The following is a 14,495-nucleotide window of genomic DNA, read 5'->3' on the forward strand; positions in this document are numbered from 1 at the left end:
AGCCTCAGGACTCTCACCACTAAGATACTACCCCTCAACCACCAGGCTCTTGAACAAAAGGGGATAACTTCCCTACTCTATCATTGAAACGTTCCCACAACCAATGGACTCACTTTCAAGGACTCTTCATCTCGTTCTCATGAAGGCAGACATGAGAGCGTGGAGGAACATCTGGAGAAACTTCTGAAATGCCCGCTTCGCTGCCACTGTGCGGTCTGGAATCTCCGGAGGAGAAGGCCTCTGAGACCTCAACTTTGCTTGTTTCAGCGGCCGGGACAAGGTCGAAGGTGCTCGACAGAGGATGGCGCTCGGGAGGCTGTATCGGAGGGGCTGGTTGGAGGCTCAAAGTTTTCGGACGGACTCAGAGTCTGCTGTCATCGGGTGCTTCTGAGACATTGTCAGTGCCTGGAAGTTTATGGCAGGGAGAGTTTCTCCCGTTTGCTGCCTGATACCGAGATGATTGGAGTCGATCAGGAATTGAGACTTTCTAAACCACGTCCATGGTCTGTGTCTATCGAATTACGGTATTGTTTTGCACTGCTGTAACTATATGCTATAATTATGTGGTTTTGTCAGCGTGAGTCTTGGTTTGTCCTTTCATTTTGTGATATCACTCCGAAGGAACTTTGTCCATTTCTTAATGCATGCATGCATTTCTAAATGACAATAAATGAGGACTGAGTGTCCTCATAATCTAATCTAAAAAATCTAAATATAAATGAGAAACAATAAATACCATTTGCACAGTTTGTTATCACTCTGTTTGAATGCCCTGGCTGGGCAGTCTTTCACTGACCCTGTTATACAGCAGTTACTAGTCTATAGATTTGTTGAGTATGTCCAAAGGAAAGTGAATCCCAGGCGTGTATATGGTGACGTATATGTACTTTGATAATAAAATTTATTTTGAACTTATTTGCGCTGGTCTCAATAAAGTTGGTGATGGTGGTAGCATATTGATTCAGATCTTGAGATAAATTCCAGCAGTTGTGTAAATACTCCTCTGACTCCCTTGACAATACCTTCGCATCCTCAGCCTCTCTACATAATTAATTTCTCATGATGTACATTGTGGTTGGTAGCATATCTAATCATTTTAATTGGTAGAAATCAATGGTCATCATGTTTCAAATTAATTCCTCACTGCCCAGGCCCTATTGGCAATGCACCACCAATCCCTATAAAAAGTTATCAACTCTGGCTTTAAAACTTGTAACATGTAACTGTCATGTGTTTACCTGGCACTTGGATGAGTTCCATTCTATCAAGTAAAGCTGGAGGGATGGTAGCAGTAGTGTTGGCAGTAGCTATGAAAAGTACTTGGGATAGGTCAAAGGGGACATTCAAATAGTGGTCAGTGAAACTATGATTCTGCTCAGGATCCAACACCTGAAAATAAATGAGGAAATCAAATTATTCTATTAAAATACAACCAGGAAGAATATAATATTGACATCTAATATAAAAGATGTACAGTGCAAGAAGACCAAAAACATTATGAAACTTTTTATGATGCTATTGCTCCTAAAATCCTACTTTTAGGGTCTCACTGATACTTCAATTATAGGGGATTTATTGCACTTCCTTGCAGGGAATCTAATAGATCCCCAATAACAAACACTAAACCATCAAATGAACTTTGTACTCATTCTCAAAGCACAGAGTTGTCGATATATCTCATATAAAATGCTCAGTTTCTCAGAACTGAGAATATATAGAAAACACTCTTATTGAGATGCAGCATGGAATAGGCACTTCCAGCTCTTCGAGTTGCACTGCCCAGCAAACCAATTTAACCCTAGCTGAACCATGGGACATTTTACAATGTGGACTGTGGGAAGAAACCTGAGCACCCAGAGGAAACCCATGTGGTTACAGAGAACTTTCAACGATATGTAATATTTCCAAATAATAGACTGGAGCAGTTAAGGAGAAATGTCTATGATGGAGACCCAAATGGAATTAATAGTTTAAGTAATTGTCTAAGTAGTGTAGTTGAGAGCTAAATAACTAGTGGGGTATTTTTAAACTATTAGACTAAAGTATATGTCTCTTAATTTGCTCTTTTTTTTAAAACAGGCCCCATGAGGATTAAAATATAAATGTTTTGGGATACTTAAATCTGTTACGATGCCTTATCACTAATCTCTCTTCATGCCTTCTTTGATCCCATTAAACTAGGGTTTTTTATTCAAGCACAGAAGAATTGCAATGGTAAAATTTCTGTGCTGGACAAATAAAGGACTAGGTGAACTGGAAACTTTCCCCTTGGTTATACACCATGATCCCACGATAATACAATCTTTTCAAACCCTAATCAGCCATCACTAAGAATATAGTTTGAGACAAAATAAGAACACTTTTGATCAAAAATTCATTGGAACTTTGTTTCCTCCTGTCAAGAAAAAAAATCATGAAAAAACTTATTTACCAGTTTTTTAAAAATTATTAACTACACTGTTCAATAGAGAGCAATGGGGCAAATCCCACTAGTTTCCCAATTCAACCCCACCGTGAATTTAAACATTGAAATATTCTGTTTTGTACCTCCAAAAGAGCTGCCGCAGGGTCTCCTTGTAGACTTTTCCCTAATTTATCTATTTCATCCAGTAGGAACACTGGGTTATTCACACCAACAGTTCTTAAGCCATTGACAATTCTGCCAGGCATACTACCCACGTACGTTCTCCTGAAAGAAAAAACACAAAGTATTTTAGAAATTAGGAAGCAGTTTAAAAGTATATAGTTATATATATTTTTATATAGAAAATGAAGAGCTAATCATGACAAAAATCAGTCAGTGGTCAAGAATTAGGGACTGCCAAACAGTTCAAGTATCTTGGTGCCAACATCAACCAAGAAGGATGAAAGCCTAAAATCCTTGCAAGGTTAGCCCAAACAGCAGCAATGCCGACTAAACTAAAACCAGTCTGGAGAGACAATAACATCACTCTAAAATCCAAATTGAAACTCCTGCATGCACTTGTGCTCTCCTCTTCTTGTATGCAATTCATGGACTTTGACAGTAGAACTGCAAAAGAAGATCCATCATCTTTCCCAAAGAATCTTAGTGACTGAAAATAACAAACAAAATGTACATGTACTTAACTATTAGGTCAGATTTACTTAAGCTTTTGAGAAAGTCGTTTTAAAAGATGCTTTGTTCATGTGAAACTGTTTGCAACCAGAGTTGGTCTAGGAGAAAATCGGTTCAGAATATGGTGACAAAACAAATTTGAACAAACACACGCAAAATGCAGATTGCTGGAGTAACTTAGCATGTCAGAAAGCATCTTTGGAGTCAAGGGATGGTCAATGTTTCAGTACAAGAACCTGCTTCCTCCAACTGTTTGTTTTTTGTTCCACATTACAACATATGCAGTTGCCTGTGTTTCAAAAGAACTCATGTGTATGTAGTAGTTACTTTTCCAAGCGATTTCCCACAAACCTCCTCACAGTAATGACAATCTCCTGCCCCCATTCTTAATTTTGCTGATCATGTTTCATTTCAGCTATTCCAATAATTTCAAACCAACTTCACATCTTTCATACTACATTATTAGAAATTATATTACTCTACTCCTAATTTGCACCTATCACTCATATTTGCTCACCAGTGTAAGCTACTGTTTCAGGGAAGTCACAATTTTAATATTCTCAGCCACATTTTCAAATTGAGTTTAACCCTTCCCATCATTGTAGCATCATTACAATGCTAGTTCTGTTCTCCTCCAATTTGCCTGCTTGTATATCTCTGATATTAAATTTTCTACCATTGGCGGGACATTGTGTCAATTGCTTAGAGAGTGGAATTCTCTCCCAATACCTATATATCTTTTCTCCTTTAACATGGTGCTCAAACTAACTGCTTATTCAAGTGTATGCACCAGAATGCACTTACGTAACTCAGTTTAGTTTAATAATTCTGTGAAGCACATCAGAGAACTTTGCTTTGTACCATGTAAATGAAAGCTGTTGCTAATAAAAGCCACAGATATACATGATCACATTGATTTCAATTACACACAGAAATGCTGGTGGAATGCAGCAGGCCAGGCAGCATCTATAGGAAGAAGTACAGTCAACGTTTGGAGATTTTTACCTTGCACAATATAAAACTGTTCACAAGCCAGACCAAAAGAAGAGACAAAAACATGAACACATAGTCAACTTAAAGCTGTTAATGTTAGAGATGTTATACTCTTAATAGAAAAGGAAATTATAGATAGATTTAACTCCCAGGCAAAAGTATGCACTCTAATATGGGGAAATTTGAGATTATTCACTCTGGATCGGTATGGATTCACAGAATATCTGATTTTTAACAGGTTAGATTACAAAGATCTGCACAAACTTTGTTTGCAGTAAATTGAGGTGACTGAGGAGTGCCTGAATCAAAATCAAAATAGTAAACATGGCTAGCAAAAAAATAAACTAATTGTTCCTGTGGCAAAATCCAGAACAAGGAAGAGATCCTGAAAAAAGTATTAAAACTAAAAACTAGCACATTATAGTATGAAATGAAGGAATAATTTTCCTCACAGAGAGGGAGTTAGAAATCTGTAATTCCTGCAAATGGCAATGGGAGCAAGATCAACTGAAAACAAGCGTCAACAGATTTTTCCTGTGGAAAGGCAACAGCCATTTAATTGAATGAACAGATTCTTGCAGTTATGTGCTTAATCCTAATTTCATGACATATTTAGGTTTCTATCATTGCAAGTAACAAGATGGCAAGTGAAAATTCATTTGAGTGTTAAATGGATTTGAAATGGTATTCAAAGTCTTCTAGACTAAATCTGTAATTTTTTAACAAAGTAGTTCAAATACCTTAGCTGGAGAGGATTGAACTCTGGAAAGTTCTCAGTTTAAGTACAAAGGTTTTGGAATCACTTGTTTTGCTGATTGAAAATTTAAACATTTAAATTAATTCTACCCAGGTCAGTGACTTGGTTCAAATTATTCTTGCTCCAATTGAATTCATTAGTCTCAAAATAAAAGACTGCTTATTAACACCCTCTTTGTACTCACAGTCTCATTCACCTTAGTTTTGCCGGCAAACTTGAAAAACATTTGCATGGGACAAACAAAAACAGAAGTGAATCCCAAAAGTGGAACACCTTTTATTCTCCACTCTAGGAAGTTACTTTAGAGGTGAGATTTGCAGAGCTGATGACATGCGGTTCCTCCAGGTTTATTCCCACAGTCTAAAGACATCCAAGCCAATAGGTTAATTGACTGCTGCAAATTGCCTCCAGTTGGGTGATAGTATCTGTAGGGAGGCAATGGGATGTGGAAAGAATAGAATGCAATTAATGTGGGATTGGTGTAAATGGGTACTTTAGTGGTTGGTGTACAGCAGGATTAAGGCATTCTACATGTATATGAAAAACAGGGGAATCCCTAGAGTGAGGGGAGGACTGATCAAGGATAAAAGAGGAAACGTGCCTGGAGTCAGAGGAAGTAGAAGTCCATAATGAATTTTTAATAATGAATTGCTTTAGTATTCACTAGTGCGAGGGGCTTTGACGAATGAGGTCCATATAGAGTGGGCTAATAGATTGGAATATGTCAAGGTTAAGAAACAGGATGTGTTGGAGCTTTTGAAAAATATTATGATAGCCAAGTCGCCTGGGCTAGATGGGATATTATCCAGGATACTAGAAGAACCAAGGGAAGAGATTGATGCACATTTGGCGATGATCTTTGCATGCTTACTGGACAAGGTTTGGGGATGGCAAACGCTATTCCTTTGTTCAAGAGCGGCAAAAGGGTTAATCCTGGGAATTATCAACCAGTGATCCTTACATCAGTGATGGGCAACCCATTTGGAAAGATTATTGGATAGAGGATTTCATTTGCAGAAGCATAATCTGGCAGGAGAATGGGGTTGAGAAGGAAAATAAATCTGTCGAGATTAAACGGTAGAGCAGACTTACTGGGCTGTATGACCTTATAGTCTTAGATTTGATGGCCAAAGAGCCTCATTTCATATTGTGTGACTAGGAATCTATAATAATTTCACTTAAGTATTCATAAGCTGACAAAAATTTTATAAGTGAGAAAAATGTAGACAAGAAACAGCATACATATTAAAGATCTGAAACAAATGCAGCAATTTGGAAGATGGCTGTAGAGACATCTCAAGTACAGGATTACAACAGGTCTTGAGGAGCCCACGAGTTTATTAAAATTGGTCACCTCAACCGCCTCTTACTTTTTTGGATCTTTTGTAGGTTCAGTTGTGCTCAGAACAATAGTGAAACATTTCTAGGTCTGTACAATGTAATACTAGAAGGTAAGTGTGAACCATTAGTGATTACTATTGTCTCCAAGTAAATAGCGAAGTACTAATACACTTAAGGACACCATTGGCCTTTCTTACCATGCTCTAAAGTTCTAATGAACATACGAATAATATTAGTTACACATAGCTATAACCTATTATGGGATCAACTATTTCAGGATGTGGGGAGAGGGAAAAACTGTTTACCTACCTTCCTAAAATTTTTTGGGGGACAATTGTATAAGACAATTTAAAACAAAAGAGACCCAAATGTGTAAAAGGGAGCAAGTGAATGACTGGTTGTTGATAATATCAAGTTTACAGAAATACAATGTTACAAAACATTACTTTTATATAAATGCATTTTTATATATTAGTAATTGTGCATTACCTGTGACCACGAATGTCAGACTGATCACATACTCCACCTAACGCTATCCTGTAAAACTCTCTGCCAAGGGTCTTTGCTATGGATCTGCCCACGCTGGTCTTACCCACACCTGGAGGTCCCACAAAGCACAGGATGGGTCCTTTCAAATTGTTTTTAAGTTGTCTAACAGCAAGATACTCCAACACCCTTTGTTTGAGCTTCTGCATTGCATAATGGTCACTGTCAAGTAGAACTCTTGCAGCACAAAGGTCCAGGTGATCTGGAAACCAATGACAATTAATATACTCAGTAATATTCCTTTTAATTCCATCAGAGCAGCCTGCCTCGTAGAATTATTTTTAATATAGCTGATATACATGTCTCAGTTGCACTTAAACTTAGGATGAGGGTGACGTGACATATTAAATCACCAAACACTGAATGCATCTTCTCTTGTTTTGTGGAAATGGCTTTACTTACTGCACCAAAAAGAAAATATGTGACAAAGATCATGTGTTGTACATGATCTGAACAAGTCTGGTAATGATGGATTATATTTTTCCTGACATCCTCTGAAGGGCTATGGCCTTCATATAATCTACTTCCAGCATTTGCCATTTATTATGCTTTTTAATTGAGATTTGTAAATATAATTTTTTTTTGCTTTTCATGACCTGTTTACTTACATCATGTTTAACATTTTGAAAAGAATTTATTAATGAGATCTAAACCCAAATTAAATTTGGTAAGAAGATTACCACAACAGGAGTAACAGCTTGTACAAGATGATTATCAAAAATACTACAGCTTCCAAATTAGAAGGCAAAGGAATTAACGGCAGTCAACAATTAGGAGCATCAATAAAACAATTTCACTTGACAAAAATCTACCAACAAATATGAATGATGTGTTTGGAAATATATTTATAATAATTCTCTTCAAAAGCCAGTAACAAAAATGTGGACATTTTGAAATCAGCCAATGGAAATTATTGCTAGCTGGTCATCCATACCTAGTATAATGTAAAACAACAAATGGTTGCTGCTTTTCAGCCCATTGCACAAATACAGACTTCCAATACACAGTATTTCATATCATCTTGTTACCCATCAACAGATGCTGCCATTTAATAAATTACACCAGCAAATTTGCATGCAATCACATTTATCTAGTGTGAATTGCAGAGCCTGCATGAATATATGCAGAGCGCTCCATGAGGCCAACAACCGCAATCAGTAGTTTTTCCCCTTATTCATACCAAATCCTCATTCAAAAGGTAGTGCTTAAATTGCAAGTAATTTTTACAACAGGCTTTGTGAAAGTTTAACCATTTCAAATCTGAATGACTTGGAATGTTGGTTACTGCAATAAGACTACAATGCATCAAAAGAGTACCAATGGAGACAAGATACTATGTGTGGTGGAACTTGAAGCAAAATCAAACTGCTGGAGAAACTCTGTATGGGCAAGATGTGTGCAAGAAAAGGAATTGTTGACACTTCAGGTCAAGACCCTAAAAGAACAAGGGAAAATGTGCAGAATAAAGGAAAGATTGAGAGGGAAGAAAAGATCAAGCAGGCAGGGAAAACTGGAAACACAAAAGACAGCAGATGCTGGAGTCTGAAGCAAGTAACAGTCTGCTGGAAGAACCCAGTGGGTATGCATGCAGAATCTTGACCTGAAATGTCGACAATCCCTTTCCTCCTACAGATGGTGCTTGACCCACTGAGTTCCTCTGGCAGAATGCTGTTGCTAAGGGAAGTTGGAAATTTGGCAATGAAAAATAGTGCTATTGAAGATTTCTCAAAAGAGCAACTCTGAATGAACACGTTCTGGTGATGATCCTACACTGTAAAGGCCAAAATTAGAGATCACAAGTACAGATTTTACAATTTTGCCAGTATCATTAGGAGATAAAGCACAAAACCAGAAGGTTCAACTTCCACATGGTTTGCTTCTTTCAAGCCAGGGCAGTAACAGGAGTCTAGACACTTGCCTTGAAACGTGACAGAAGGAAGACGTTCCCGCACACACACTGATCAGTGTAGGCAGATCCCAAGTGAGACATGTGTTTCACCACTTATTCAGAGATGCAGTCCATGAACACACAATTAATTTTGCTTTGTAACCAAAGCTATTTGAATGAATTGAAATATAGTACAATAGGAAGGACAGGGCAGCAGGTGGATTGAGATTGAGCCAAACTGAAATAAAAGTGAATAAACAGCTGACTGGAACAGGTTTAATTAAATCCACCTATTTATAGTTTTAATGGAAATGGCAAAGAGTATTTTTTAAGTGACTTATCTAATGCCAGGCATTTCTTCCAGATGTTCACAAGCATCATCATCAATCAATTTCCCAACCTGCACCACTGATCACTGTTTCAAGCAACACCACCCAACCCCATCTGGCCAGCAACCAAACTGCTCAATCTCTGTAACCTTTCCGACAGAACAACGTGAAGACATCCCACTTACACCCATCAATCACAATTCCAGTGCCTACGAAAATGGTTAATAGAGCTCTACAGTTAGACTGATGATATTCAGAAAAAACACCCTTAGGACTCCTGACCTCATTCCACTCAACATACACATCCCAAAATGAAATTTTTGCAGGCGCAGAATGTGATTCCTGGCTCCATACACACATAACAAAATCTACTTAATTTCCTACAAAGTGCAGAGAACTAATCATGCCTATCATTTATGCAATTCTCCCTTTTATTACATTAATAATATTCTAACAGTTCATTTTAAATTCTCTGCAGGGACTACAAACCCCTGTACACTTTCATCTATAAGCCATAAATGTTCCTTCATTAATGGCTTTGCATGGGCACATAAAAAGTGTCTTATAATAAGAGCATGCTGGATTTACCAGCCCATTATATTCTAACTGCTCCCACTTGATTCTGACTGCATTTCATAAAGACTACACAGCACACTCATCATGTCTTAAAAGGGCAACAAATTCCCTGAGTGAAACGCTAAAAAGAAGTACTTCCCAATACACAAGAGGAGAGAAGAAGCTAGAGAATGCTGAAGACATTTTGATTGACTTTTTAAGGCCTACATTGTATTTTAACAAAACCAATTATGACATTTTCATGTGGTTCCGCATTCTAAAACCAGCACAAATGTCTATCCTAAAACTTCATTCTCATCTTTTTCAACAGCACAAGGCAATACTCTCACTGCACAACCTCCCCCCACCACCCCCGTGATCTCCGATTCCCTCCAACTCTTCGCTCACTCAGACCTGCTACCACAGTCACGTATCCTTCTTAGGAAGATGTCTCCACCGCCATCTTATGCCACATGGCTTCTCTTTACTTCACTCCTCCCAGATTCACCTGCCGTCTTGTACTTCTCTCTCCCCTCACCCCAACTTCTTACTCTTGTGATGGTTTAATCTTTTTCATAGATTCTGCTTGGCCTTTCTGATAACAAAAAGTCACAAAATTGATAAATTCATAATTACCCAAAGAATCTGAGCTACAAAATAAAACACAAAATTTACCACATAAAAAATACACAACTCGGTTTCATGTAACAAAAACAAAATTACAATATGGACAGTTTTGAAGGAATGTAATCCCCACTGCACCCTCAGGTCAACACAGCAATTACCCATGACAATTTATAATCCATTCTTATTTCTTACCTTAGTTCACCTTATCACAAGCACCATCATTCAATTTCTCTTACTAACTAATACCAGACTAGGAGATTCCACATACGTGGCACTGAACTAAACATTGAAATAGATAATGCCAGAAGGCAATCAGAATTCAGAAGAAAACAAAACAAGTTTTCAAAAGAGTAAGAAGAAACATTGCCACCATAGCCCTTATCTAATGATTTCCACTTTTCAATGAGTGCATGCAGAACTTGAGAAGATATATAAGCATGAGGAATAATAAAAATATTCCACAGCTGTATGCGTTCCTACTCCAGTGCTTTGGTTAAAGACCATTTCAGGCAAATTTGTACAACATGAAGGATGATTCCCTAATGCAGGATAAACTAACTAGACAATGTTGCAGAAATCTGAGACACAGTAATGAAAGAAGGAATGTACACCATTGTCACACCCTTATAAAGGGTTCCTACAGAATGAACTAGAATAATTACAGGAAATTGAACAAATATTAAAATCAGTAGAAAATACAGATGTTAAAAAATTCCACTTCATTCTCTGATCCTCTCAACTTTTATTTAGTATGTGCCATCGCTAGGTAACAAACACACTCTGGTTTTAACAACTTTCACAAATATATTTTGTTCAGAGGTCAGAAAAAAAAATGCACAGCTAAGCCAGGTACAGTGCCACGCAAAAGTTTGGGCACCCCAGTCAAAATTTCTGTTACTATGAATAGCTAAGCGAGTAAAAAATGATCTGATTTTCAAAAGCCATAAAGTTAAAAATGACACATTTCTTTAGTATTTTAAGCAAGATTACTTTTTATTTCCATGTTTTAGAGTTTCAAAATAACATAAAAAGGGCCCAAAGCAGAAGTTTGGGCACCCTGCATGGTCAGTACTTACTACCACCCCCTTTATCAAGTATCACAGCTTGTAAACACTTTCTGTAGCCAGCTAGGAGTCTTTCAATTCTCGATTGGGGATTTTTGCCCATGCTTCTTTGTAAAAGGCTTCTAGTTCTGTGAGATTCTTTGGCCATCTTGCATGCACTGCTCTTGAGGTCCTTCCACAAATCTTCAATGATTTTTAGGTAAGGGACTGTGAGGGCCATGGCAAAACATTCAGCTTGCGCCTCTTGAGGTAGTCCACTGTGGATTTTGTGGTGTGGTTAGGATCATTATCCTGTTGCAGACACCATCCTCTTTTCATCTTCAGCTTTTTTTTATACAGACAAGTGTGATGTTTGCTTCCAGAATTTGCTGGTATTTAATTGAATTCATTCTTACCTCTAACAGTGAAATGTTCCCTGTGCCACTGGCTACAACACAAGCCCAAAGCATGATAGATCCACCCCCACATGCTTAACAGTTGGAGAGGTGTTCTTTTCATGAAATTCTGCACCCTTTTTTCTCCAAACATACCTTTGCTCATTGCAGCCAAAAAGTTCTATTTTATCTTCATCAGTCCACAGGACTTGTTTCCAAAATACATCAGGCTTGTTTAGATGTTCCTTTGCAAACTTCTTACGCTGAATTTTGTGGTGAGGATGCAGGAAAGATTTTCTTCTGATGACTCTTCCATGAAGGTCATATTTGTACAGGTGTCGCTGCACAAGAGAACAGTGAACCACCACTCCAGAGTCTGCTAAATCTTCCTGAAGGTCTTTTGCAGTCAAACAGGGGTTTTGATTTGCCTTTCTAGCAATCCTATGAGCAGTTCTCTTGGAAAGTTTTCTTGGTCTTCCAGACCTCAACTTGACCTCCATCGTTCCTGTTTACTGCCATTTCTTAGTTACATTACAAACTGAGGAAACAGCTACCTGAAAACACTTTGCTATCTTCTTATAGCCTTCTCCTGCTTTGTGGGCACCATTTATTTTAATTTTCAGAGTGCTAGGCAGCTGCTTAGAGGAGCCCATGGCTGCTGATTGTTGGGACAAGCTTTGAGGAGTCAGGGTATTTATAAAGCTTTGAAATTTGCATCACCTGGCCTTTCCTAATGATGACTGTGAACAAGCCATAGCACTAACAAGCTAATTAAGGTCTGAGACTTTTATTTGAGAGCTCAAATTTCTTGGCGTGCCCAAATTTTTGCATGGTGCTCCTTCCCTTTTTTCCACTCTAAAATTGTACAAAAAAAAATAATACACTAACCTTGCTTAAAATGTTGAAAAGAATGTTTCATCTTTAACTTTATGACTTTTGGAGATCAGTTCATCTTCTACTCACTTAACTATTCACAGTAACAGAAATTTTGACCAGGGTGCCCAAACTTTTCCATTCCACTGTAAGTGTACCTAGCAGGCCTTGTACCTTGGTCAAACAGGTGAAGTCAGCTTCGGCAGATGAGATCAAATGAGATTCAACAGTCAAAGCAGTTCTGCAAATCTTCATGGAGAGAAAAGGGCATGATAAGGCACAGAAGTAGCCCTGGTTATCCACTGCAACCAAGGAAGATCCCAGTTTGTGACGACTACTTGAACCACTGGACCCAGATTTCCAAGAATGAGAGTGGACCTGTCCCAGTACAATGGCTTTTCCATTTTTCAAACTCTCCCACACAAGTTTCATGGTTATCATTGGATATGTCAGACAACCAACACACTGCTGCTTTTTTCCCCCCATTAACTATAAATCACCAAAATAGGTGTAGACACATAGTGCAGATAATGGACTTCATACAATGCTTTCAATGATCGCATCCTCAAAATCTTCCTTTTCATTGTAGCATTCAAGATGATTGTCAATACCTTCAAATTCTTCGTAGTTCCCAACTTGTTTAAGTAGTGAAATCATCTCACTTTTACTCCTGACTGTTTCAGGCATCCCCTTGCCTAAAGGCTTGAAACCACAGTGAACTAAACAATTCTAAATTTTCTTTCGTCTTACTTTCACCAACTATCAGTGACAAAAAGTCACGGCTTTTTCAACACAAGCATAGGCAAATTACATTATTTAAAATCCGTTCGCTCTGAACACAGCGTAGTTTCTAACGGCCACACAAGTTCACGTGACTACCGCTAGTTAGCAATTGTTCAGCAACAGTATCCTGTCCCAGTTAAGTGGCATAGCTTTCCAAATAAACAAAGGGAATCCCAGCTGTTTTCTTGATTAGCTTTTGTTCCTTAAGAGTTGTCCCAAATAAGCAGCTGCCCTGATTAATCGATGGCCCAATTGACCGGAAACTACGGTATTCATATTGCTTTTTCATTTCCTGATTGCAGTAATAATTTCTTACCTGTTGTGCTTTTGTCCCATGGCAGTTCCACCATTAGTTCCAGATAATTTCGGGTCAAGGCAAACTCTGGCATTGACTGAGGCATCTTTTTTAACCTGTAAATGACAAAACCCATTAAAAAAAATTAGGCAACGTGGTTTGTAGAGTTTTAAGGCAGTTCTTTGAAAGAATTTTTTTTACACTTCCTTTATCAACTGAGCTGGAGGTCACATTTATTTGCAGGAATAATAGTGCTTTTGAAAGATTTCATTGAAAATGAAATCTAGAAGACTTACAAAATCACTATGACATTATGCCCAGATCTTTAGGTTGATAAAATTAATTTGTAACAGTAGTGTTGCTGAGTCAGATTCCTGTTGATTTACTAATTAAAGTGTTCCAAATTGGAATTCTAGAATTTTTTCTATCATTGCCAATTGTTATGTTTGAATGTACATTATTATTCACTAGAGTATGTGTTATGGAACTATATGACAGATTTTATCTAATATTATACAAGACTAAAGAAATTTGTCAAAGAAATTTTTGTGTGAGAATGAATGTAATATGGCTGATTTTATACCGAGCTCGAGAGTGAACTTCTTAAACCACAAATGGTATTAAATATTAACAAAGTACTCTTTGCTATTTGGATCAATTTCATTTATTGACAGAAAGTAATATTCATGAAATTAAGAGATCAGTTTCAAAGTGTAATTATTTTCAAAGAATGTACAAATTATACAACCTTGAGATATGTTTACATACAGGTAGTCAAGTTGATAAAACTCATGAATAACTTAAATTTAACATGTTAAGCAGGTAATAGACAAATTTTCTATGAATTCCCTAGATTTTAAAATAAGAATATTAAACAAAAGAGAATGAAAACATAAGGAACAAGGAAATATTCTGGAGCTACATGCTCAGAAAATGCTAGAATCTATCATTTGATGCATAGTAGCAGAGCAAT

General features: G+C 37.5%; 1 protein-coding gene across 1 annotated transcript in view; it reads right to left on the reverse strand.

Annotated features, from left to right (window-relative positions):
• lonp2 (lon peptidase 2, peroxisomal) overlaps positions 1-14,495 on the reverse strand; it is a 72,292-nt gene that overhangs the window by 46,602 nt on the left and 11,195 nt on the right. Inside the window, exons 6-9 of the mRNA XM_059992908.1 lie at positions 13,544-13,638; positions 6,678-6,936; positions 2,548-2,689; positions 1,239-1,389 (exon numbers count right to left, since the gene is read on the reverse strand). Of these exons, the coding sequence (XP_059848891.1) occupies positions 1,239-1,389; positions 2,548-2,689; positions 6,678-6,936; positions 13,544-13,638 (647 nt within the window). The remainder of the gene's footprint in view (positions 1-1,238; positions 1,390-2,547; positions 2,690-6,677; positions 6,937-13,543; positions 13,639-14,495) is intronic.

This window comes from Hypanus sabinus, chromosome 17, assembly GCF_030144855.1.
Source record: "Hypanus sabinus isolate sHypSab1 chromosome 17, sHypSab1.hap1, whole genome shotgun sequence".
NCBI lineage: Eukaryota > Metazoa > Chordata > Chondrichthyes > Myliobatiformes > Dasyatidae > Hypanus > Hypanus sabinus.